The 24,422-nt window shown below is 39.7% G+C and overlaps 1 protein-coding gene across 2 annotated transcripts in view; it reads left to right on the forward strand.

Annotated features, from left to right (window-relative positions):
- Nucleotides 1–24,422, forward strand: part of ELP3 (elongator acetyltransferase complex subunit 3) — a 104,696-nt gene that overhangs the window by 45,787 nt on the left and 34,487 nt on the right. For both annotated transcript variants that reach the window (XM_007962016.3, XM_073018018.1), the window contains exon 11: nt 23,036–23,126. In XM_007962016.3, coding sequence (XP_007960207.1) covers nt 23,036–23,126 — 91 coding nt within the window. The remainder of the gene's footprint in view (nt 1–23,035; nt 23,127–24,422) is intronic.

A 24,422-nucleotide genomic window follows, 5' to 3' on the forward strand; every position in this document is an offset into this window, starting at 1 on the left:
CAAGAGTTCGAGACCAGCCTGGCCAAGATGGTGAAACCCTGTCTCTACTAAAAATACCAAAGTTAGCCGGGCGTGGTGGCAGGTGCCTGTAATCCCAGCTACTCGGGAGGCTGAGGCAGGAGAATCACTTGAACTCGGGCAGCGGAGGTTGCAATGAGCAGAGATCATGCCATTGCACTCCAACCTGGGTGACAAGAGTGAAACTCCACCTCAAAAAAAAAGTAATCTAGAAGTGATTTAAAGTATACAGGAGGATGTGCATAGGTTATATGCAAATACTACACCATTTTATATGAGGGACTTGAGCATCCATGGGTTTTGGTATCTTTGGGAGTCCTGGAACCAATCTCCTTTGGATACTGAGGGACAACTGTAAATAGAGTGTGTGTGTGTGTGTGTGTGTTTATAGCAGTGAGTGCACCTAGTTTCGAGTGAGCACAGCTGATTTCCAGATCTTGGTCTCTAAATGCTCTCCATTACTAAAAGGAGCATCTTGTGCCAAAAAGTAAGGAAGTGTTCAAAGAAGAAAGGGGAAGCTGGCTTAAAGGGCTCCCATTGGCCAAATCTGGGACAATTTGAGCATCAAAATAAATATTGATACTAACAGATTGTAACCAGCTGAATAAAATAGGAATCCGCAAGTTTATACCGATATACATAATTAATAAATTGTGTGATTCAGAAACATAATTTTTGCAGTCAGTCTTCATCATTCTCAGATTCCTTATTTGCAAATTTTGCTACTCACTAAAATTCATTTGTGACTCAACTCCAATACTGGCATTTTCACAGTCATTCTTGGGCATGCTTAGCAGTGAAAAATTTGAGTCGCCCAGCATATCACCAGCTGAGGTCAAACAGGTGGCGCTCTGCCTTCTCGTTTCAGCACTCACACTGAGAGCCAGTGTCCTTTTGCAGTCTGTTTCATGCCATGTTTTTCAAAGTTTTATGCAGTTTGTTGAGGATTTGCTGTTTAGTGTGGCCCCCAAGCATAGTACTGAAGTGCTGGCTATTGCTCCTGAGTGCAGGAAGGCCGTGACGTGCCTTCTGGAGAGAATACATGTTATGTAAGCTTTGTTCAGGCATGACTGATGTGCTGTTGGCCATGAGTTCAGTGTTCATGAATCAACAGTATATGTAAGTTGTGTTTAAACAGAAACACACATACAACAAGGTTATGTATTAATGAGTCGACAAAAATATTGTGACCAGGACCTCACAGGAACCTAACCTGGTATTTTCCCTAGGAGCAATTGCTCAGTGTTCAATTGCAAAGTGTGTTGGTGACACTTTGTAGAATGTAACTACTTACTGCCTGCTAACAGAACTAGAACCAACTACCGACTGTACATAGTTTGAGAGTATCTGCCCCACCATACGTAACAATTACAGAGTGAAAGAAAATAACCGGGCCGGGCGCGGTGGCTCAAGCCTGTAATCCCAGCACTTTGGGAGGCCGAGACGGGCGGATCACGAGGTCAGGAGATCGAGACCATCCTGGCTAACACAGTGAAACCCCGTCTCTACTAAAAAAAAAAACACAAAAAACTAGCCGGGCGAGGTGGCGGGCGCCTGTAGTCCCCGCTACTCGGGAGGCTGAGGCAGGAGAATGGCGTAAACCCGGGAGGCGGAGCTTGCAGTGAGCTGAGATCCGGCCACTGCACTCCAGCCCGGGCGACAGAGCAAGACTCCGTCTCAAAAAAAAAAAAAAAGAAAAAGAAAATAACCGAATAGTGGGAAAACCTGGCAGCTGATCAAAGTGAACATTATCAGTAATAGGACAAATCTCAATTCTGGGCCTCCTGATAGAGGGTATGAGAACATAGCATCACTTCTCTGTTACTCAGCCAGAACTTCACGATCTGAATCCAGTAGTCAAGAAACGTTAGACAAAACAAAATTGAGGAACATTCTAAAACATAACTGGCCCGTAATCTTCAAAAGTATCAAGATCAAGAAAAGAGTTCAACTTGAAGGAGACTATGCAGACATGACAATTAAATACAAGGTTCTGAACTGGGTCCTTTGACTGTAAAGGACTTTATTGGGACATTGGTGAAACTCACATGGGATCTAGGATTAGACACTAGTGAAGTATCCATGTTAACTTCCTCATTTTGATGGTTCTTTTGTAGTTGTGTAAGAGAATATCCTTGTAGGAAATATTTAAAGTATTCTCAGGGCGTTGGGACATCTTATTTGCAAATTAACTTTCAAATAGTTCAGGAAAATAATTATTTGTACTGCACTTGGGACTTTTTGTGTAACTTTGTGATTGTTTCAGAATCTAAATTAATACAATAGACAACAAAGATGCAGTAAATAGCATTCACAGAGACAAAAGAAAAAGATGATTTGCATGTGTTATAACTGACTCAAGCAACCAGAGAGCAGTAAAGCTGCGGCTTCTCAGCCGCAGAGCATGGCAACAGATAGCACAAAATAGTTAGCAATTTCACATCCAGAAATACCAAAAGTAACAAGGCATGGATCTCACAGGCAATCAGATGAAGAATTTGCATTTTCTCCCTTCATTTTCAGCTCAAATTTCTTTCTGCTGTAACCAGTGAGTCAAAAGCAGCAGAGACATTGCTATACCATTAAAAGCTTAATTTTATAGACTTTTAAATACCACTATGGGACATTATCCTGGCCTACCAACAACTGAGAAAATAAGGACTTGAAGAAAACAAGGGCAGCAGATATAGTCTCTATAGGAAAAATGTAAAGGAGTCATGACAGGAAGAGTGGAGAACACTTATATGATACAACCAAAAGGTCATATGACAAGAAAGCCATGACATTATTAATAAGCAACATATGAGGCCTGTTAAGGAAACCTGGCTGTTCTCAGTTCTTCTGATACGACCCCGTTACACTTCTCCTAGGGAGAATTGGCCCATAGGAGAGTCCACAAGCTCTGATTTCAGGAGGCCCAACTGTCACACATATTCCTCTATCAATACATCACTTACGGAGCTTATGAGTGAGGAGTGGCACAGGTGGATGTAGGCTTACAATTTCGAAGTGACACTCTTACTTCACACGTAGGTGGGTGGATTAAAATGTAATGGAATAATGTAAAACAAGAGGCAGTAGTGCAATCTCTTTCAAAATGTGGAATTAGTAATGTCCTCAATGAGTCTGAGGACAGTTTATTGTTTGAAGATTGTGGTGACTCAGCTCCTAACATAGTAATGCCATTGGTGAAGAGAGTCATCCAGAGTCTAGCTGTGATGTCAGGTTTTTATGCTTTAGGACTGATAATGTAGTTAACTGTGAATATGATCGTTTGCTAGATTTTTTTTAGTACAAAGACTAATATCTTCATAGTATTTTCCATTTTGTTTTATTCTTATTTGTTATGTAGTTTGGGTGCTTTTGATATGTAACTATGATACTTGTTGTTAAACATGTTTCTGTTAGAATTCATTTTTTTTTTTTAAATGTAGCTTACTGTGGACTGAGGTTCAATAAAGCATTTACTTTTTTGTAAGCATGGGGAGAATTCCTTGAGATGCTACTTTATGTTTTGCATTGAGTGTTCACTAAACTATTACTGTGACTGCCTGTATAAGACCTCATTCATATTTATTATATTTTGCTACTTCCTTTTTACCCATTTTTATCTCCACATTTTCTTTGTATATACCACACTGAAAAATGATTCAGATTTATTTTGTGTTGGAACTTGCTTTTTATTCTCAACAGCCACTGAAACTACTGAAATTTTAGACTAGGCTTATGCAGTGCTGAGGTAGCATATGAGATTTCACGTTCTAGTCAATGTATTACATCTTGTGTTTCTGCTGTGTACCACCACTCCATGATCTCATACACTTCCCTTTTGATCATGTGATTTTATACTCCCCCCCACCAACAGTCTGTAGAATATTACTAATTATCCAGATCTTATGTTTCTTCCTGATTTCTAGCCATAAAATATTCTATTTACATGAGCAAAATAATGTTTTCTCTGTAGAACTAAACCACTTTCAATATATGTATTAATAACAAGTTAACATTATTTTTCCAGAAATTTCCTTGCAAAGTTGGAGTGCATCTTTACATACCAGTATATTTTATACACTGGCAAATTTGCCATTGGCACTTTCGTGTTGCATTTCTTAAGGATTTAGAATAATCTTCATGGTTATAAACTTAATGGCAGAATAGTACTCTGCAATTTTAATTTGTATTTTTCAGTAAACTGTTCACCTTGTTAGACGTTTAGATTGCTTCCAGGTTTCTTTGATTTCTTCTTCCTTTTTTAAATGTAATTATCCTGGCCTCCACTACAGCTAAAATTCACATACATAGAATTTTCTAGTGCTGGTGAAGTAGTCTCTTAGAGGGGTATAATCTGGGCGAAGGATTTCCCGTGGTAAAGGATCTAAGCATTTTTTTCATTACTATTATACTTCTTAAATCCTTTCTGGAACAAGGGGAAAATAAATAAATGTTACAGCTTTTGCTGTGAATATTGATATGGCTTTCCAAAGGGATTATACCAGTTTAGAGTAAACATTTACTGGTTTTATCACAACCTCTACAGAATTGGGTGCTTTGTAGTATTTTTATTTTATTTAATTAAGGGTATTAATTTGCATTTTCCTAGTTTCCCTTGTAACTGGTTATTATTTGTGTTTCTTCTTACGTCAGTTGTCTGTTTATATTTAATTTGCCAGTCATGAAATTTGGATTATAAATATTGTCTTTTTATTGAGAAAGCTCAAAAAAGTTCATAAATGTTGCCTCATTTTGAATTCTTTCCTCTCACCCAGACGAATGGGAGACCAGGAAACCAAGAGGCCACATTTATGTTCGTATAGGACACTTAGCACATAACAACAGTCTAATAGCTGTGTTCTAGTAAAACAGCTTCATATCTTTATTCGAAAACCTTTAATTCAGCCAGCACACTGGCTCACGTGTATAATCCCAGCACTTTGGGAGGCCATGGCAGGTAGATTGCTTGAACCTAGGAGTTCAAGACCAGCCTGGGAAACATGGTGAAACCCCCATCTCTACCAAAAAATAAAAACACTTTAAAAATTAGCCAGGCAAAGTGGCACATGCCTATAGTCCCAGCTGCTCAGGAGTCTGAGGTGGGAGAATCACTTGAGCCTGGGAGGTCGAGGCTGCAGTAAGATGTAATTGCTCCATTGTACTCCAGCCTAGGCAACAGAGTAAGACCCTGTCTCCAAAAAAAAAAAAAAAAAAAAAAAACACCTGAAATTCCATTTCAAAGTGTTTTAAATTTTATATTCAGATTTAACTAGAATTTGCTGTGTCTGGACTTTTAGAAAGAAACTTGTATCAGGCTGGGCGCAGTGGCTCACGCCTGTCTTCCCAACACTCTGGGAGGCTGAGGCGGCCAGATCACCTGAGGTCAGGAGTTCAAGACCAGCCTGGCCAACATGGCAAACCCTGTCTCTACTAAAAATACAAAAAAATTAGCCGCGCGTGGTGGTGGGCACCTATAATCCCAGCTACTTGGGAGGCTGAGGCAGGAGAATTGCCTGAACCTGGGAGGTGGAAGTTGCAGTGAGCTGAGATCGTGCCACTGCACTCAGCCTGGGTGACAGAGCGAGACTCCGTCTCAAAAAAGAAAAGAAAAAAATAAAAAAGAAACCTGTATCAAAAGCTAGATAGTAAAATTTTGATATAAAAGTGCTCAGAAAAATGTTAATTGCTAACTTAAACATTATAGCCAAATGTGTATGAGAAGGCTAAGTGTTTATACAGCATCAAGTGGCTGAGAAACTTTCTGATTTTGGAAGAGAGATTCATGGGGATTTTACTCAGCAGTGTTTTTTGTCTAGCTTCAGCCTTAAAGTTTTAGAGCAATTCTGAGACTGTAGAAAATTGGTGTTAGTCTAAGACTGCAGTTAAGCACCCTGACTCAACGTGTTTAATTTGATATTAGTGATGTCTTGCTAGGAAGAAACCATTGGCAAAGGAGAAAAGTCTCGCAGGATATTTAGTTCAGATGATTTTTAATAATTATAGATTATTTATTTTTATTTTAAACCATTGTAAAGGAAAATCATTTGTGTCTTTCTGTTCTGTGCCTGTAGAAAATATGCCTAGCCTCTATGGAGGTTCACCTAGTGGCAGCTTCCACCAATTACAGGCAACACACTGTTGACGGGTGAAGCTGAACTTACAAGGTTTATGTGGAGAAGGAACTTTTTTTTTTTTTTCCTGAAATGGAGTCTAACCCTTGTCACCCAGGCTGGAGTGCAGTGGCGCAATCTCAGCTCACTGCAACCTCCGCCTCACAGGTTCAAGCGATCCTCCTGCCTCAGCCTCTTGAGTAGCTGGAATTACAGGCTCCCATCACTATGCCTGGCTAATTTTTGTACTTTTAGTAGACACAGGGTTTCGCCGTGTTGGCCAGGCTGGTTTCGGAACTCCTGACCTCAGGTGATCCACCTGCCTCGGACTCCCAAAATGCTGGGATTACAGGTGTGAGCCACCATGCCCAGCCGAGAAGGAACTCTTTTTAGGCAGGTATCAGAAGGGAGAATGGAGGAAAGGAAGATAATTTAAGTGAGAACACAATGTTTCACACTTTTAAAATTGTACTGTATTTTACTGGTACATTACTTGATGTTTTTAATTGGTTATTTTCCCCACCCTTCCCTACCCATTACCTTTTTTTAAAAAAAACTATTTATACTTTTTAGTTTTATGACAGTTGAGTCAGTAACATCTTCCAGGGGGTTTTTATGAAGCAGCATCCTAATAGAAGATTCTGTTCTAGCCCTGAAGGGTGCAGTCAATGATTAAATGTAAAATTCTGTCCAGACACATGATGAAGCCACATTAAACTGTTGCTGCCCTCAGGCTATTTGACAGCTGTCTGCTGATGTGATATTTAAATCATGATGAAACAGTAGAATAGGAATACCAATTCACAAGCCAAACATGTTTCTGAAATATGAGCAACTGCAGACAAAAAAAGGCCTAGACATCACTTGAAAGGTTTTTGATGAGCAAATTGCAAGTATCAGCACCTCTAATCTTGAAATCTTACCTGTTGAAATAGAACAGTGAATATTCTTGTATGTAATCGGTCTTCAGGCCAAGAAAGTGGAACTCGATTGAATCCAATTGGAGAAACCTAAAAATAATTTTAACTCCTACCTAGATGAATGTAGCAAGCTCAGATGGTCAGTAATCTCATCTAGGTTTTCAACTCCTAGAAGACTGTAACAATGCCTGCTTATATAGTCCAGATTGCTAACTGCAGTACTCTGTCCACTGAACATGCTCAGCATACATAGAATTATCTCTTTTCATTTTCAGTGAAAAAGACTTTGTCACTGAAACTGGCAATTACCACATTTCTGTTCCTTAATGAGGAAGAACTTCCATCTGGTATACTCCCGGCACGATACTACCGAAGACCATTGAATCCATGTTGCATTCTTGTAGTGGCAGACGTAAATTTAAGGACATTTGTGAATTGTCAGCATCAGCATAAATGCCTGTGTTACCAGGTCCTCACTGACTTGTGCTCTCTGGTAATCAGGGCCAGCTTCAAGGATATGTGGCCCATGCAGTCTCATAGGGTCTTGCACTTGGCTTAATGCTCTGCTCTCACCATCTTGAAATTATTAATAATTTTTTTCACAAGGACTCTCGTGTTCTCATTTTGCACTGGGCCCCACAGATTGTGTAGCAGCCTCCTGGGTCTTTTTATCATGCACTTCTGCCTACCAACACTGTATGTAAAACCTTCCCTAGATAGTTTACATCTATTGAAATTTTAATGTCTTTTAAAAGTACCAGTTTGTTATTAAAAGTATTTGTAGAGATCATCTCCCCTTGCCTTCCCATCTCCCCTTCCCACTGCCTGTGGAGACAGTGCCCCCGAAGTATGGCCAGAAGCATGTCTGGCACCTGACTGATGCAAAGGTAAGGGGAGGGAGTGCAGAGATGGCAGCTGCAGTTTTTGGGAGATTAGTTACATTGAGCAAAGAAGTTACTTGATTTAGCAAACGGGTAGATGTTCTAAAGATAAGGAGAGGCAGTTTTTTCACTCCCTGAAGGGATTTACAAACATTTAAAAGGTGAAAACTGAAAAGAACACCAAGGTACCATACTAGTATTGGAATTATCAGTATGAACTTATGGGTTTAAAAATGTATTATATACACACACACACATATATATATAGTTATAGCATGTATGTCTATATATATAAATATCTCTGTGAGTGTGTGTATATGTGTGTATGCATGCATATATTTCTTAGTAGTGTATACTGAGAGGTTCTAGAGGCAATGACACCCCAGCAGTAATGAACACAGTGAGTTCCAAGACCATAGTTGTTTTTTTTTTTTTTTTTTTTATACTTTAAGTTCTAGGGTACATGTGCACAACGTGCAGGTTTGTTACATATGTATACTTGTGCCATGTTGGTGTGCTGCACTCATCAACTCGTCAGCACGCATCAACTCGTCATTTACATCAGGTGTAACTCCCAATGCCATTCCTCCCCGCTCCCTCCTCCCCATGATAGGCCCCGGTGTGTGATGTTCCCCTTCCAGAGTCCAAGTGATCTCATTGTTCAGTTCCCACCTGTAAGTGAGAACATGCAGTGTTTGGTTTTCTGTTCTTGCGATAGTTTGCTGAGAATGATGGTTTCCAGCTGCATCCATGTCCCTACAAAGGACACAAACTCATCCTTTTTTATGGCTGCATAGTATTCCATGGTGTGTATGTGCCACATTTTCTTAATCCAGTCTGTCACTGATGGGCATTTGGGTTGATTCCAAGTCTTTGCTATTGTGAATAGTGCCGCAATAAACATACGTGTGCATGTGTCTTTATAGCAGCATGATTTATAATCCTTTGGGTATATACCCAGTAATGGGATGGCTGGGTCATATGGTATTTCTAGTTCTAGATCCTTGAGGAATTGCCATACTGTTTTCCACAATGGTTGAACCAGTTTACAATCCCACCAACAGTGTAAAAATGTTCCTATTTCTCCACATCCTCTCCAGCACCTGTTGTTTCCTGACTTTTTAATGATTGCCATTCTAACTGGTGTGAGATGGTATCTCATTGTGGTTTTGATTTGCATTTCTCTGATGGCCAGTGATGATGAGCATTTTTTCACGTGTCTGTTGGCTGTATGCATGTCTTCTTTTGAGAAATGTCAGTTCATATCCTTTGCCCACTTTTTGATGGGGTTGTTTGTTTTTTTCTTGTAAATTTGTTTGAGTTCTTTGTAGGTTCTGGATATTAGCCCTTTGTCAGATGAGTAGATTGCAAAAATTTTTTCCCATTCTGTAGGTTGCCTGTTCACTCTGATGGTAGTTTCTTTTGCTGTGCAGAAGCTCTTTAGTTTAATTAGATCCCATTTGTCAATTTTGGCTTTTGTTGCCATTGCTTTTGGTGTTTTAGACATGAAGTCCCTGCCCATGCCTATGTCCTGAATGGTATTACCTAGATTTTCTTCTAGGGTTTTTATGGTTTTAGGTCTAACATTTAAGTCTCTAATCCATCTTGAATTAATTTTCATATAAGGAGTAAGGAAAGGATCCAGTTTCAGCTTTCTACTTATGGCTAGCCAATTTTCCCAGCACCATTTATTAAATAGGGAATCCTTTCCCTATTTATTGTTTTTGTCAGGTTTGTCAAAGATCAGATGGCTGTAGATGTGTGGGATTATTTCTGAGGGCTCTGTTCTGTTCCATTGGTCTATATCTGTTTTGGTACCAGTACCATGCTGTTTTGGTTACTGTAGCCTTGTAGTACAGTTTGAAGTCAGGTAGCGTGATGCCTCCAGCTTTGTTCTTTTGACTTAGGATTGTCTTGGAGATGCGGGCTCTTTTTTGGTTCCATATGAACTTTAAAGCAGTTTTTTCCATTTCTGTGAAGAAACTTACTGGTAGCTTGATGGGAATGGCATTGAATCTATAAATTACCTTGGGCAGTATGGCCATTTTCACGATATTGATTCTTCCTATCCATGAGCATGGTATGTTCTTTCATTTGTTTGTGTCCTCTTTTATTTCACAGAGCAGTGGTTTGTAGTTCTCCTTGAAGAGGTCCTTTACATCCCTTGTAAGTTGGATTCCTAGGTATTTTATTCTCTTTGAAGCAATTGTGAATGGAAGTTCATTCATGATTTGGCTCTCTGTTTGTCTGTTACTGGTATATAAGAATGCTTGTGATTTTTGCACATTGATTTTGTATCCTGAGACGTTGCTGAAGTTGCTTATCAGCTTAAGGAGATTTTGGGCTGAGATGATGGGCTTTTCTAAATATACAATCATGTCATCTGCAAACAGGGACAGTTTGACTTCTTCTTTTCCTAACTGAATACCCTTTATTTCTTTCTCTTGCCTGATTGCCCTAGCCAGAACTTCCAACACTATGTTGAATAGGAGTGGTGAGAGAGGGCATCCCTGTCTTGTGCCAGTTTTCAAAGGGAATGCTTCCAGTTTTTGCCCATTCAGTATGATATTGGCTGTGGGTTTGTCATAAATAGCTCTTATGATTTTGAGATACGTTCCATCAATACCAAATTTATTGAGAGTTTTTAGCATGAAGGGCTGTTGAATTTTGTCAAAGGCCTTTTCTGCATCTATTGAGATAATCATGTGGTTTTTGTCTTTGGTTCTGTTTATATGCTGGATTACGTTTATTGATTTGCATATGTTGAACCAGCCATGCATCCCAGGGATGAAGCCCACTTGATCATGATGGACAAGCTTTTTGATGTGCTGCTGGATTCGGTTTGCCAGTATTTTATTGAGGATTTTTGCATCGATGTTCATCAGGGATTTTGGTCTAAAATTCTCTTTTTTTGTTGTGTCTCTGCCAGGCTTTGGTATAAGGATGATGTTGCCTCATAAAATGAGTTAGGGAGGATTCCCTCTTTTTCTGTTGATTGGAATAGTTTCAGAAGGAATGGTACCAGCTCCTCCTTGTACCTCCGGTAGAATTCGACTGTGAATCTGTCTGGTCCTGGACTTTTTTTGGTTGGTAGGCTGTTAATTATTGCCTCAATTTCAGAGCCTGCTATTGATCTATTCAGGGATTCGACTTCTTCCTGGTTTAGTCTTGGGAGAGTGTAAGTGTCCAGGAAATTATCCATTTCTTCTAGGTTTTCTAGTTTATTTGCATAGAGGTGTTTATAGTATTCTCTGATGGTAGTTTGTATTTCTGTGGGGTCAGTGGTGATATCCCCTTTATCATTTTTTATTGCGTCTATTTGATTCTTCTCTCTTTTCTTCTTTATTAGTCTTGCTAGTGGTCTGTCAATTTGGTTATCTTTTCAAAAAACCAGCTCCTGGATTGATTGATTTTTTGAAGGGTTTTTTGTGTCTCTATCTCCTTCAGTTCTGCTCTGATCTTAGTTATTTGTTGCCTTCTGCTAGCTTTTGAATGTGTTTGCTCTTGCTTCTCTAGTTCTTTTAATTGTGATGTTAGGTGTCAATTTTAGATCTTTCCTGCTTTCTCTTGTGGGCATTTAGTGCTACAAATTTCCCTCTACACACTGCTTTAAATGTGTCCCAGAGATTCTGGTATGTTGTATCTTTGTTCTCATTGGTTTCAAAGAACATCTTTATTTCTGCCTTCATTTCATTATGTACCCAGTAGTCATTCAGGAGCAGGTTATTCAGTTTCCATGTAGTTGAGAGGTTTTGATGGAGTTTCTTAGTCCTGAGTTCTAGTTTGATTGCACTGTGGTCTGAGAGACAGTTTGTTATAATTTCTGTTCTTTTACATTTGCTGAGGAGTGCTTTACTTCCAACTATGTGGTCAATTTTCGAATAAGTGCGATGTGGTGCTGAGAAGAATGTATATTCTGTTGATTTGGGGTGGAGAGTTCTGTAGATGTCTATTAGGTCGGTTTGGTGCAGAGATGAGTTCAATTCCTGGATATCCTTGTTAACTTTCTGTCTCGTTGATCTGTCTAATGTTGACAGTGGGGTGTTGAAGTCTCCCATTATTATTGTATGGGAGTCTAAGTCTCTTTGTAAGTCTCTAAGGACTTGCTTTATGAATCTGGGTGCTCCTGTATTGTGTGCATATATATTTAGGATAGTTAGCTCTTCCTCTTGAATTGATCCCTTTACCATTATGTAATGGCCTTCTTTGTCTCTTTTGATCTTTGATGGTTTAAAGTCTGTTTTATCAGAGACTAGGATTGCAACCCCAGCTTTTTTTTTTGTTCTCCATTTGCTTGGTAGATCTTCCTCCATCCCTCTATTTTGAGCCTATGTATGTCTCTGCATGTGAGATAGGTCTCCCGAATACAGCAAACTGATGAGTCTTGACTCTTTATCTGATTTGCTAGTCTGTGTCTTTTAATTGGAGCATTCAGTCCATTTACATTTAAGGTTAATATTGTTATGTGTGAACTTGATCCTGTCATTGTGATATTAGCTGGTTATTTTGCTCATTAGTTGATGCAGTTTCCTCCTAGCATCGATAGTCTTTACATTTTGGCATGTTTTTGCAATAGCTGGTACCGGTTGTTCCTTTCCATGTTTAGTGCTTCCTTCAGGATCTCTTGTAGGGCAGGCCTGGTGGTGACAAAATCTCTAAGCATTTGCTTGTCTGTAAAGGATTTTATTTCTCCTTCACTGGTGAAACTTAGTTTGGCTGGATATGAAATTCTGGGTAGAAAGTTCTTTTCTTTAAGAATGTTGAATATTGGCCCCCACTCTCTTCTGGCTTGGAGAGTTTCTGCCAAGAGATCTGCTGTTAGTCTGACGGGCTTCCCTTTGTGGGTAACCCAACCTTTCTCTCTGGCTGCCCTTAACATTTTTTCCTTCATTTCAACTTTGGTGAATCTGACAATTATGTGTCTTGGAGTTGCTCTTCTCGAGGAGTATCTTTGTAGTGTTCTTTGTATTTCCTGAATTTGAATGTTGGCCTGCCTTAATAGGTTGGGGAAGTTCTCCTGGATGATATCCTGAAGAGTGTTTTCCAACTTGGTTCCATTTTCCCCCTCACTTTCAGGCACACCAATCAGATGTAGATTTGGTCTTTTCACATAATCCCATACTTATTGGAGGCTTTGTTCATTTCTTTTTCCTTTTTTTCCTCTAGACTTCTCTTCTTGCTTCATTTCATTCATTTGATCTTCAATCATTGATACTCTTTCTTCCAGTTGATCAAGTCAGTTACTGAAGCTTGTGCATTTGTCACGTATTTCTCGTGTCATGGTTTTTATCTCTGTCAGTTCATTTATGGCCTTCTCTGCATTGATTATTCTAGTTTTCCTTTCTTCCATTCTTTTTTCAAGATTTTTAGTTTCTTTGCACTGGGTACGTAGTTCCTCCATTAGCTCTGAGAAGTTTGATCGGCTGAAGCCTTCTTCTCTCAACTTGTCAAAGTCATTCTCTGTCCAGCTTTGATCCTTTCTTCCATTCTTTTTTCAAGATTTTTAGTTTCTTTGCACAGGGTACGTAGTTCCTCCATTAGCTCTGAGAAGTTTGATCGACTGAAGCCTTCTTCTCTCAACTTGTCAAAGTCATTCTCTGTCCAGCTTTGATCCGTTGCTGGCAATGAGCTGCGTTACTTTGGCGGAGGAGATGCGCTCTCTGATTTTTTGAATTTCCATCTTTTCTGCCCTGCTTTTTCCCATCTTTGTGGTTTTATCTGCCTTTGGTCTTTGATGCTGGTGACGTACTGATGGGGTTTTAGTGTGGGTGTCCTTTCTGTTAGTTTTCCTTCTAACAGTCAGGAGCCTCAGCTGTAGGTCTGTTGGAGATTGCTTGAGGTCTACTTCAGACCTCGTTTGCCTGAGTATCAGCAGCGGAGGCTGCAGAAGATAGAATATTGCTGAACAGCGAGTGCTGCTCTCTGATTCTTGCTCTGGAAGCTTTGTCTCAGGGGTGTACCCTGCCATGTGAGGTGTGAGGTGTTGGTCTGCATCTAGTGGGGGATGTCCCCCAGTTAGGCTACTCAGGGGTCAGGGACCCATTTGAGCAGGCAGTCTGTCCATTCTCAGATCTCAACCTCCGTGCTGGGAGATCCACTGCTGTCTTCAAAGCTGTCAGACAGGGTCATTAACATCTGCAGAGGTTTCTGCTGCTTTTTGTTTAGCTGTGCCCTGTCCCCAGAGGTGGAGTCTACAGAGACAGGCAGGCCTCCTTGAGGTGTGGTGGGCTCTACCCAGTTCAGGCTTCCCAGAGGTTTTGTTTACTTACTTAAGTCTCAGCAATGGCGGGTGCCCCTCCCCCAGCCTGGCTGCTGCCTTGCAGTTAGATCTCAGACTGCTGTGCTAGGAATGAGGGAGGCTCCATGGGCGTGGGACCCTCCCAGCCAGGTGTAGTATATAATCTCCTGGTGTGCCGTTTGCTAAGACCCTTGGTAAAGTACAGTATTAGGGTGGGAGTTACCCAATTTTCCAGGTGTTGTGTGTCTCAGTTTCTAAAGGGATTCCCTTACCCCTTGTGCTTCCCAGGTGAGGCAATGCCTTGCCCTGCTTCAGCTGTCGCTGGTTAGGCTGCACCAGCTGACCAGCACCAATTGTCCGGCACTCCCCAGTGAGATGAACCTGGTACCTCAGTTGAAAATGCAGAAATCACCTGTCTTCTGTGTCCCTCGCACTGGGAGCTGGAGACTGGAGCTGTTCCTATTTGGCCATCTTGCTCCAGATCCAATCATAGTTTCTAAATCCCACTCTCCACTAAAAGAAATCGGGGCTTGGAAAAATGACCATTTCCAGGGCTGGGGCAGCAAACATACAGGATGAACATGGAACATCTTGTTGTTCCAGAGAGTAAGTAAATAACCAAAGAATGATGGGGTCATTCAGAAGGACCCAGAAACCAGCCTGAATAGGTACCCACTGGCAAAATCTAATGTCAGCAACAAAATAAATAATGTTATTATTAGTTAAAAACTTGTATAAAATAGGAATCTATAAGTTTATACTGATATACATAAATGAATAGATAAATAGGAACGATATATACATACAAAAGATACATACATACAAAAATACATACAAGGTCAATTAGTAAATATAGGAGGGATGGTAGAAATAGTCACTATTTGGCAACCATTATAGGAAAGGTGATAAAAACAGGAATCATCAGTCAATGTGAGACTAGTAGTTGTAGGTTTGATGAGGAACAGGGTGTTGTCATGACATTGACATTTCTCCCCATGAAATATTACTCAGATGTAAAGGGGGAAATGGTGACCATGGTGGAGATAACCAGCAGACACAGTCTTGATCAGGGCATCCTGTGATGAAACAGGTCAATATAGCATGCCTATGTGATTCACTGAGACGGGGCATCATTTCTGTGGTATTCCTGCCAAGAATTCATGGACTCTGGTCATGAGGAAACACTGGACACTTCCAGTGAGAATAAAGACTTTCTCACTGGATACCATTAAGTATGGTGTTAGCGATAGGCATTTTTAGATACTGTTTATCAAGTTGTGGAAGTTCCCTTTTATTCCTAGTTTACTGAGAGCTTTTATCATGAATGGGTGTTGGATTTTGTCACATGCACTTTCTGCATCGACTAGTATCGTGAGATTTTCTACTTTAGCTCATTGTTGTGATGAATTACGATAAATTGCACTTAGTTTCAACATATTCTTTTTATGCATTTGATACATTGGATTTAATTTGCTAATATTTTGTTGAGAATTTTTCCATCTATGTTCATGACAGATGTTGTCTGTAGTTGCTGTGATCTGAGTATTCCTCCTCCACGAAAAAATAAAAATTCATGTGTTGAAATCCTTACCATCAGGAGGTGGGACCTTCTGGGATGTGATTAGGTTAATAAGGCAGAGCCCTCATGAATGGGATTAGTTACTCAAGAAAAGAGGCCCCAGAGAACTGCCTCATTCCTTCCATCATATGAAACACAGCAAGAAGGCACCATCTGTGAGAAAGTGGGCCCTCACGAGACACTGAATATGCCAGTACCTTGATCTTGGCCACCAGAACTGGAAGAAATAAATTTCTGTTGTTCATAAGCTAAACAGTTTATGGTATTTTGTTAGAGCAGCTCAAACAGACTCAGACAGTAGTTTTCTTGTAAGTTCTTTGTCTGGTTTTGGTATTAAGGATGCTGGCCTCATAGAATGAGTTAAGAAGTGCTAAGAAGTATTCCCTCTGCTTCTGTCCTCTGAAAGAGATTGTAGAGAATTGGTATAATCTTGCTTAAATGTTTGGTAGAATTCACTAGTGATATAGTCTTATTCAGATTGTGTATTTCTTCTTGTGAGTTTTGGCAGATTGTATCTTTCAAGGACTTTGTCCATTTCGTCTAGGTTATCAAATTTGTGGGCATAGAGTTGTTCATAGTCTGCCGTTGTTATCCTTTCAATGTTCATGGGCTCTGTAGTGATGTCTCCTCTTTCACTTCTGGTACTAGGCATTTCCGTCCTCTCTTTTTTGTTAGCTTGGCTGGAGGCTAATCAACTCTATTGGTCTTTTTTTTTTTTTTTTTTTTTTTTTTTGAGACAGAGTCTCGCTCTGTCGCCCAGGCTGGAGTGCAGTGACTGGATCTCAGCTCACTGCAAGCTCTGCCTCCCAGGTTTAGGCCATTCTCCTGCCTCAGCCTCCCCAGTAGCTGGGACTACAGGCGCCCGCCACCTCACCCGGCTAGTTTTTTGTATTTTTTAGTAGAGACGGGGTTTCACCATATTAGTCAGGATGGTCTCAATCTCCTGACCTCGTGATCCGCCTATCTCGGCCTCCCAAAGTGCTGGGATTACAGGCTTGAGCCACCGCGCCCGGCCTATTGGTCTTTTCAAAGAACCAGTTTTTGGTGTCATTGGTTTGTTTCTCTGTTGATTTCCTGTTTCAATTTCATTAATTTCCACTCTAATTCTTATTATTTTTGTTCTCCTGCTTACTTTGGATTTAATTCACTCATTTTATAGTTTCCTAAGATGGAAATTTGGATTTTTTTAGTTTAGATTTTTCTTCTAATATAGGCATTCAGTGCTATAAATTTTCCTCTAAGCACTGCTTTTGCTGCCCTTGTTCTTTGTTTCTATTTTTGTTTTCCATTCTTTTTCTGCCCTTTGTGGTTTTAATTAAGCATTATATATTATTCAGTTTTCTCTCCTTTCTTAGCATATCAGTTATTCTTCTTTTTTTCCTTTTTTTTTTTCCAGTGGTTGCCCTAGAATTTGCAATGTGCATTTACTACTAATCTAAATTCACTTTCAAATAACACTGTACCACTTCACAGGTAATGTGATACCTTATAATAAGAAAATAATCCTAATTCCTCCTTCCTGTCCCATGTATCATTACTGTCATTCATTTCACTTAAATACATGCATAAGTAAGCATTTGTATATATGTGTGTATATACACACACATAAGCTATCTATAGCAGCACACATAATTGAATACCTTGCTGTTATATTGAACGAACTCTGTTGGATCATTTTAAAATAAGAAAAAATGAAAGGTTTTATTTTGCCTTTATTTTTGTTCAACATTTTTCTTTATGTAGGTCTGAGTTTCTGACCTGTATCATTTTCCTTCTCTCTAAAGAATTTCCTTTAACGTTTCTTGCAAGGCAGATCTGTTAGCAACTAATACCCTCAATTTTTGTCTGAGAAAGCCTTTTTTTCTCCTTTATTATCCTTTGAAAGAATACTTTCATAGGATACAGCATTCTAGGTTGGTGGCGGGTGTTTTTTTTCCTATCAGCACTTTAAATACTTCACTGTACTCTCTTCTTGCTTGCATGGTTTCTTAGGGGAAGTTGGATATAATTTTTATTTTTCTCTGTACATAAGGTGTTTCCCCCATCCCCAGCTTCTTTCAGGAATGTTCTTTATCTTTTTATATTCTGTAGTTTGAAAATGAAGTGCCTACGTGTAGGTTTTGGGGGCATTCACCCTGTTTGGTGTTCTCTGAGCTTCCTGGATCTGTGGTTTGATGTCTGATATTAATTCTGGGAATTTCTCAGTTTCTGTTATTTCAAATATTTCCTATGTTAGTTTGTTTCTTCTCTTTCTGATGTTCTTATTATACATATGTTACACCTTTTATTTATTTTAGAGACAGGGTCTCACTCTTGCCCAAGTCCCACCTCATCCTCCCACGTAATCGGGACTACAGGCGTGTGCCTCCATTTTTTGAGGGTATGTGGTCTTATTATGTTGCCTAGGCTGTTCACGAACTTCTGGGCCTCGGCCTTCCAGAGTACTGAGATTATAGGCATGAGCCACCGTACCCGGCCTGTGTGACACATTTTGTAATTGTCCCACAGTTCTTGGAAATTCTGTTCTATTTCTTTCAGTCTTTGTTGTCTGCTTTTCCATTTTCAAAGTTTCTCTTGATAATATCTCAAGCCTAGAGATTCTTTTCTCAGCTGTGTCTGTCTACTAATAAGTCCATCACAGGCATTCTTTATTTCTGTTTCAGTGATTTTTTGATCTCTAGCATTTCTTTTTAGTTTTTCTTTGGATTTCCATCTTTCTGCTTACATTCCCCTCTGTCCTTAAATGCTAGCTACCTTTCTGTTAGAGCCTTCGGCATGTTAATTATAGTTGTTTTAACTTCCTGGTCTGATCATTCCAACATCCCTGCCATGTCTGTTCCTTATTCTTGCTCTGTCTCTTCAAGTTGTCTTTTGCCTTTTGGTATGCCGTCTAATTTTTTCTTCATAGTCGGACATGTAATGTTCTAGGTAAAAGGAATTGCTGTAAATAGGCTTATAGTAACCTGATGGTAAGATGACAGGGGAGGAGAAGTGTTCGCTAGTCCTGTGATTAGGTCTTAGTCTTTCAGTGAGCCTATGCCCCTGGACTGTGAACTTCACAAGGGTTTCTCGTTTTTTCCTTCCCCGTTAGATGGGACAGGATGACTAGAGTGGGCAGGAGTTGGATATTTCCTTCCCCCAGGTCAGCTAGGCTCTGGTTAACTAGTTTCTCCTACGGGAAGGCCTTGTTAAGAAAAGTAGTGCTAGGTCATTTTTCAAAATGGTTTCTTTTCTCCTCTGCCAGCCAGAAGCAGAAGGGTTTATTTCTCTGATATTTAATGTGGGGACCTGACCAAGCTACTGGAGGTAAATCTCACAATATTGTAGGAGTTGGCCTGTGACTGGGTCCATCTGGAGTTTTTAACTCTCAGACTTGTCTGAGCCTCCAGCAGTTCATCAGTTAGAGTTCAGGTTTTCTTACTTTAGAGTTGGTTTCTCACAGCAGTTTCCACTCAGGAGTCTCTGCTCTGTTAAGCCATGCCTTCAAGTAGGGAGTCTGTGGTCTCTGCTCTGGGAAGCCACAGCTCCCTCTTTTTTCCTGTCTCTCCAGCCCTGGGGCAGTAGTTTACCTTGTATCTTCCCCTCTTATAGGTCCAATAAGAGTTGTTGACTTTTCAGACTGTTGACCTTTTACTTGTTCCAGTGGAGTAGCAAATTTCAAGCTCCTTAAATGCAGAACCAGAAACTGGAAGTTTCTCCTCTGCCTGCTTTTCACTTAGGTTTTTTTGTTGCTGAGTTGTAAGAGTTCGTTATATATGCTAGATACAAGTCCCTTATCAGATATATGATGTGCATATATTTTCTCTCATTCTGTGAGTTTTTTCACTTTTTTATTGGTATGATTTGCAGCACAGACGTCTTTAATTTTGATGTAGTCTATCTTTTTCCTTTGTCACTTGTGCTTTGACGTCATGTGTAAGAAGCTCAGCAGTGGCTGGGCACAGTGGCTCATGCCTGTAATCCCAGCACTTTGGGAGGCCAAGGCGGGCAAATCACCTGAGGTCAGGAGTTCAAGACTAGCCTGGCCAACATCACAAAACTATCTCTCTACTAAAAATACAAAAATTAGCCGGTTGTGGTGGCAGGCACCTGTAATCCCAGCTACTCGGGAGGCTGAGGTAGGAGAATCACTTGAATCTGGGAGGTGGAGGTTGCAGTGAGCTGAGATCATGCCACTGTACTCCAGCCTGGGTGACAGAGCGAGATTCCATCTAAAAAAAAAAAAAAAGCTCAGCAGCATGAGGTTTACTTCTGTGTTTTATTCTAACAGTTGTGTAGTTTTAGCTCTTACTACATTTAGGTCTGTGATCCATTTTGAGTAAATTTTGTATATGGTATGAGGTAGGGGTCCAGTTTCATTCTTTTGCCTATTTGTTGAAAATACCATTATTTTCTCACAGAATTGTCTTGGCACCATAAATAATTTTTGATGTGTAGGTCTTAGATCCTAGTTTTGAAACCATTACTGAACATCCAGGTAGCTCCAACTATGGTGATTTACCAGATGTCATATCCTAGAAAATCCTTGTGGAGTTCACATGTCATTTGCAAGCTTTAGTCGTTTCCATAATGAGGCATACTCAGGGTCTGCCTAACCAAATTGTCATTTGCCAGCAGAGAACTTAAAGTACCAAAGAAGGGCCTAATTTTTTTCCCTGATGTCAAATTAAAGCTCCAAAGTGCCTCAGCTTTTTATGATTGTAAATTATCAGTCTATCTAGATGAATTTTAATTAACATTTTCTACCTTTGCCACTTATCAGATTAATGAATTCTGTGTGTTTAATACCTGTCCACATTTGTCCCTATCAAGTTTCAAAGTATGCTTTTTAGAAATTAGAACAGTTCTTTGAATTCTGTGTGCTAGTGCAAAGAGCAAGCATAAAGTTGTGCATATGGATTAATAAGCAAATCAGTTGCTTTATAGGTAGGGAGGGAAGTTTAATTTGGATGTAGGGAAACGGCAGTAGGATAAGAGCAGGACAACAGAGCATCGTTTATGATTGGGGAGCTAATGGAGGGAAGTTGTCCTGTTGGTTGAGAGATGGGTTCTGCAGCCCCTTCTGTGAGCTGGGTAGGCTCCATGGGCAAGTCTCTTACACATCGTTGTCCTGGATTATCTCCTCTGAGTCCGTTCTACAAAGGAGACTGTTTAAAACCATGTTTTCTACCTATGGTAACAGAGCTGATGAGAGTTTAATCGATGCTTCTTTTAAGGGTTTGAGATTTTTTAATTGGTTTTTGGTGCATTGGGTAATTAACTTCTCAGTGATCAGTTTTCTGCATACAGTCATCCTTCAACCCACAGAGGCCCTACCTTTAAGGCCTCTGCTCTCTTCCCATGTCCAGCCATCCATGGTATCCCACACCTCTTCATTCATTTTCTTCTTAATTAACTAAGGACATAGAGAGGAGCACTGCCCCAGGTGTAGTCCTGAGATGCTATCTCATGTTCCTAAATGCAAGAAGGCTGTTGTGTGCCTTAGACAAATTGCATGTGTTAAGCTACTTTGAGTTATAGCGCTGTCCATGAGTTATAGTGCTGTGGCCATGAGTTCAATGTTAATGAATCAGCTATATGTTAAATAAGGTGCCTTTAAACAGAAACGTGCATTAAACAATGTTATGCATTGATCAGTTGAAGGTGTTTTAGGGGCTCACAGGAACCTAACCCTGTATATCCCCTGTGGACAATGCTTTAGTATTCACTAATTCAGTATTCACAACAGCATAACTATCATGGATAACAAGAATTAAATGTATTTGTCATGTAATGGGCACTAACACTGGTTGCCAGTGACTTTATCAGATTAATTTTGTGCCATGTATGATAATGTTTTAAATTTTAAGTTTTATGTATTTCTTATATGTGTATATATATAATGTATAGCCATATATTTAATAATTTATATATTTGTGAGTTCTTTATAAATTGTTTTAGGGTAAAAAAGGGCATTTGGAAGACTTTATGTTTGGCTTGTACAATCTGAAACAGTAAAATTTTTAAAATATACATACATTCCTTGCCAAAATCAACCATATTTTTTACTTTAATAGCCTTCATTCAGCATCACCTGATTACTAATTTTAAAATGTATTTGATTTTAAGAAAATTATAGTTCCAAAGATAGAAATTTATTTTACCAAAAACTGTAAGTAAGCCATATATGCAAACTCTGGTCACTGTAATATATACATTTTATGTCACTCTCACTTTGAACCCTCCAGTGTGTCTTTGCCTTAAAGAATTTTGACTTGTCTTTGATTTATATTTATGGCAACTCTCCTGGCTTCCAGAGCCTAACAGACTTATTTGTATAGCTTTTAAAGCTAATTGATTGGCTTTTGATACTTTTGCTGGAGGAATATCTTATTAAAATCAAATGGATGAATTAGCTAATTGCATTTAACATTTGAAGGGATAAGTGAAAAGAGGAGAAAAAGACTCAAGTTGATTCAAAAGCAGAATGAGAAGAAAAAATCATTGGCATATTCTCCACATCTTTCCTCTGATCAACCACATAGGAGACAAAACAAATTAGAGACTTGTCTTTGAATAGGAAGCAGATGTGCGGAGCATATTCTTACTTCAGATTTTGTTAACTGTTTTATCTTTAGATACTGATTTTTGTCTAGAGGAGAGTGTTGGAGCAACTAAAATGGAACTCATAACTTCAGCTCTTGATGGAAGTTTCCTTGATGCCTCGCACTTTATGCTGTATTAATGCCAGGAAACAAATTTTATTTCCTCCTATCTTTAGGCAAGCTGTTATTCCTCTAATACAGTCACTTTTAACTTAGATTTTTGAGAAACAAGGAAAAAAGATTTATTCTTTGAGACCAGTTGTTGGCTAAGGCAGGCTTTTGAACATCCCAGTTACTTGTCATTCAGCAGCTGTGTGGGAAAGTGTAAGCTACATTGTTGAACAAATTTCATAAAGGAAAAAATTTATTTCTTGATTTATTTGGTACAAATGTCTCTTTACTCAAAAAATCTTTACAAATGGTTATTGGGCATTCAGACATTTGTTTAGCACTCTGTAGTCTTATAAAGTGATTTCAATCAGGTGCCTTTCACAGAAACCCTGAAGGTCAGGGGAAATCATAATTTCCTTGATGAGAAAGCTGAGGCGTAGAGAAGCTCCTTGTTAGGAGGTGTTGCCTCTGATTTCCTGGTCAGATTCATAAGTTTCTTGCTTTTTTGTTTTTGTTCTTTTTTATTTTTTTAATATCCTTGCCTTACTGCTGTGGAGAATGATTTCTATTTTGCAACAGCTTATGTTTTTCTCCTGTGTACAGGGATATTCCAATGCCTTTAGTCAGCTCAGGAGTAGAGCATGGTAACCTGAGAGAGCTGGCACTTGCAAGAATGAAAGACCTCGGAATACAGGTAAGAGCAAATATAGTGGTCAGGCCACAGCTGTTGAGAAAAAGAGGAATCTGAAACGCAAACGACTTTGCTGCTCTCACCCCTAAAACCAGACATGCGGGTCAGGTCAGAAAGTCCCCAGATGTTGAAGGCATAGTCACTGGACCATGTCGGAGCTGAAGCCAGTGGTGCAGAGGCTGCCTCCTGTTCCTTCATTCCCTTCTGCTCTCTTCTGCCTGCTCAGATTGCCAACTGCATGCTCCATTCCAGTTTTTAAAAACAGTTTTTCTTTTGAAGTATTAGGAATTCAGTTATAGACTGAAGAAAAAGATGTGATTCCTGAGAAGAAAGTATAATCATTTGAAAAGACGAGGATTATGGGCATGAAATAATTGCCAAAACTGCTATTGCCCCACATATACCAGTCTCCCATCCCTCTGGCCATTGAAATCCCTTCTTTGGTCACAGATATTTACTAAGCATCCCCTCTGTGCTGGCCCAAGATGTAAAAAGAGCCCAAGAACCTGCAACTTAACAGTCTCTGTGGGAAATTCTTAAGTCACAGGAACGTTTGAAACTCCAGTACTCAGGAACTTCTTAGAGCTGCTAAAGCAATAAACCAGGAGTGGTGTTGAGACCAAGGGCCGACTCCCGGGCTCTGCCTTCAGAGATTCTGGATCAGTAGGTTGGGATGGGACCAATCTATTATCCAGCACTAGGTACATGGTTCTCATGCACAGTTCAGATGTGGGCCACACTTTGAAAGACATTGTTCCAAGGATTGCATATGGTGTTTGTGGACTTACCTATGACATTTTATTCTCTCACTCAAATTATTATGGAGAAAATTTTTCAGATTGTTCAAGGGAGAGTTTATGAACATTATTGGCATATTCTACCAAAAAAAAAAAGTGAAGAATTTTATGTTCCAGAAAAATAGCAGATGCATTTATAATAATTAATGGCACCAAACAAAATTGTGTGCCTGCTTTGCCTCCCAGACTCCAGCTGTTCATGTTCTCCATCTCTTCTCGCCTCCAAGAAGGCCACTGACCTTCAAGAAGGTCAAGGTGACTGACCTGGCCTGGTTATCCCAACAATCTCATTGTCCATCCATCTTCTTTAACCCTCACCCCTCATAAGCCTTGTTAGCCTCTGTTAAAGTAAGCTAAGATTGAGTCCAAAGGCTGGAATTGAGTCATAGCCAAAATATATCTAGTTCCTAGAGGCAACATCTTGAGCAGAAAATAAGCACACACCAAACTCTGCCTTTAAAAAAGCATGCCAAAAAAAAAAAAATAAAGAAACAGCATGCAG

This window comes from Chlorocebus sabaeus, chromosome 8 (assembly GCF_047675955.1).
Source record: "Chlorocebus sabaeus isolate Y175 chromosome 8, mChlSab1.0.hap1, whole genome shotgun sequence".
NCBI classification, from domain to species: domain Eukaryota; kingdom Metazoa; phylum Chordata; class Mammalia; order Primates; family Cercopithecidae; genus Chlorocebus; species Chlorocebus sabaeus.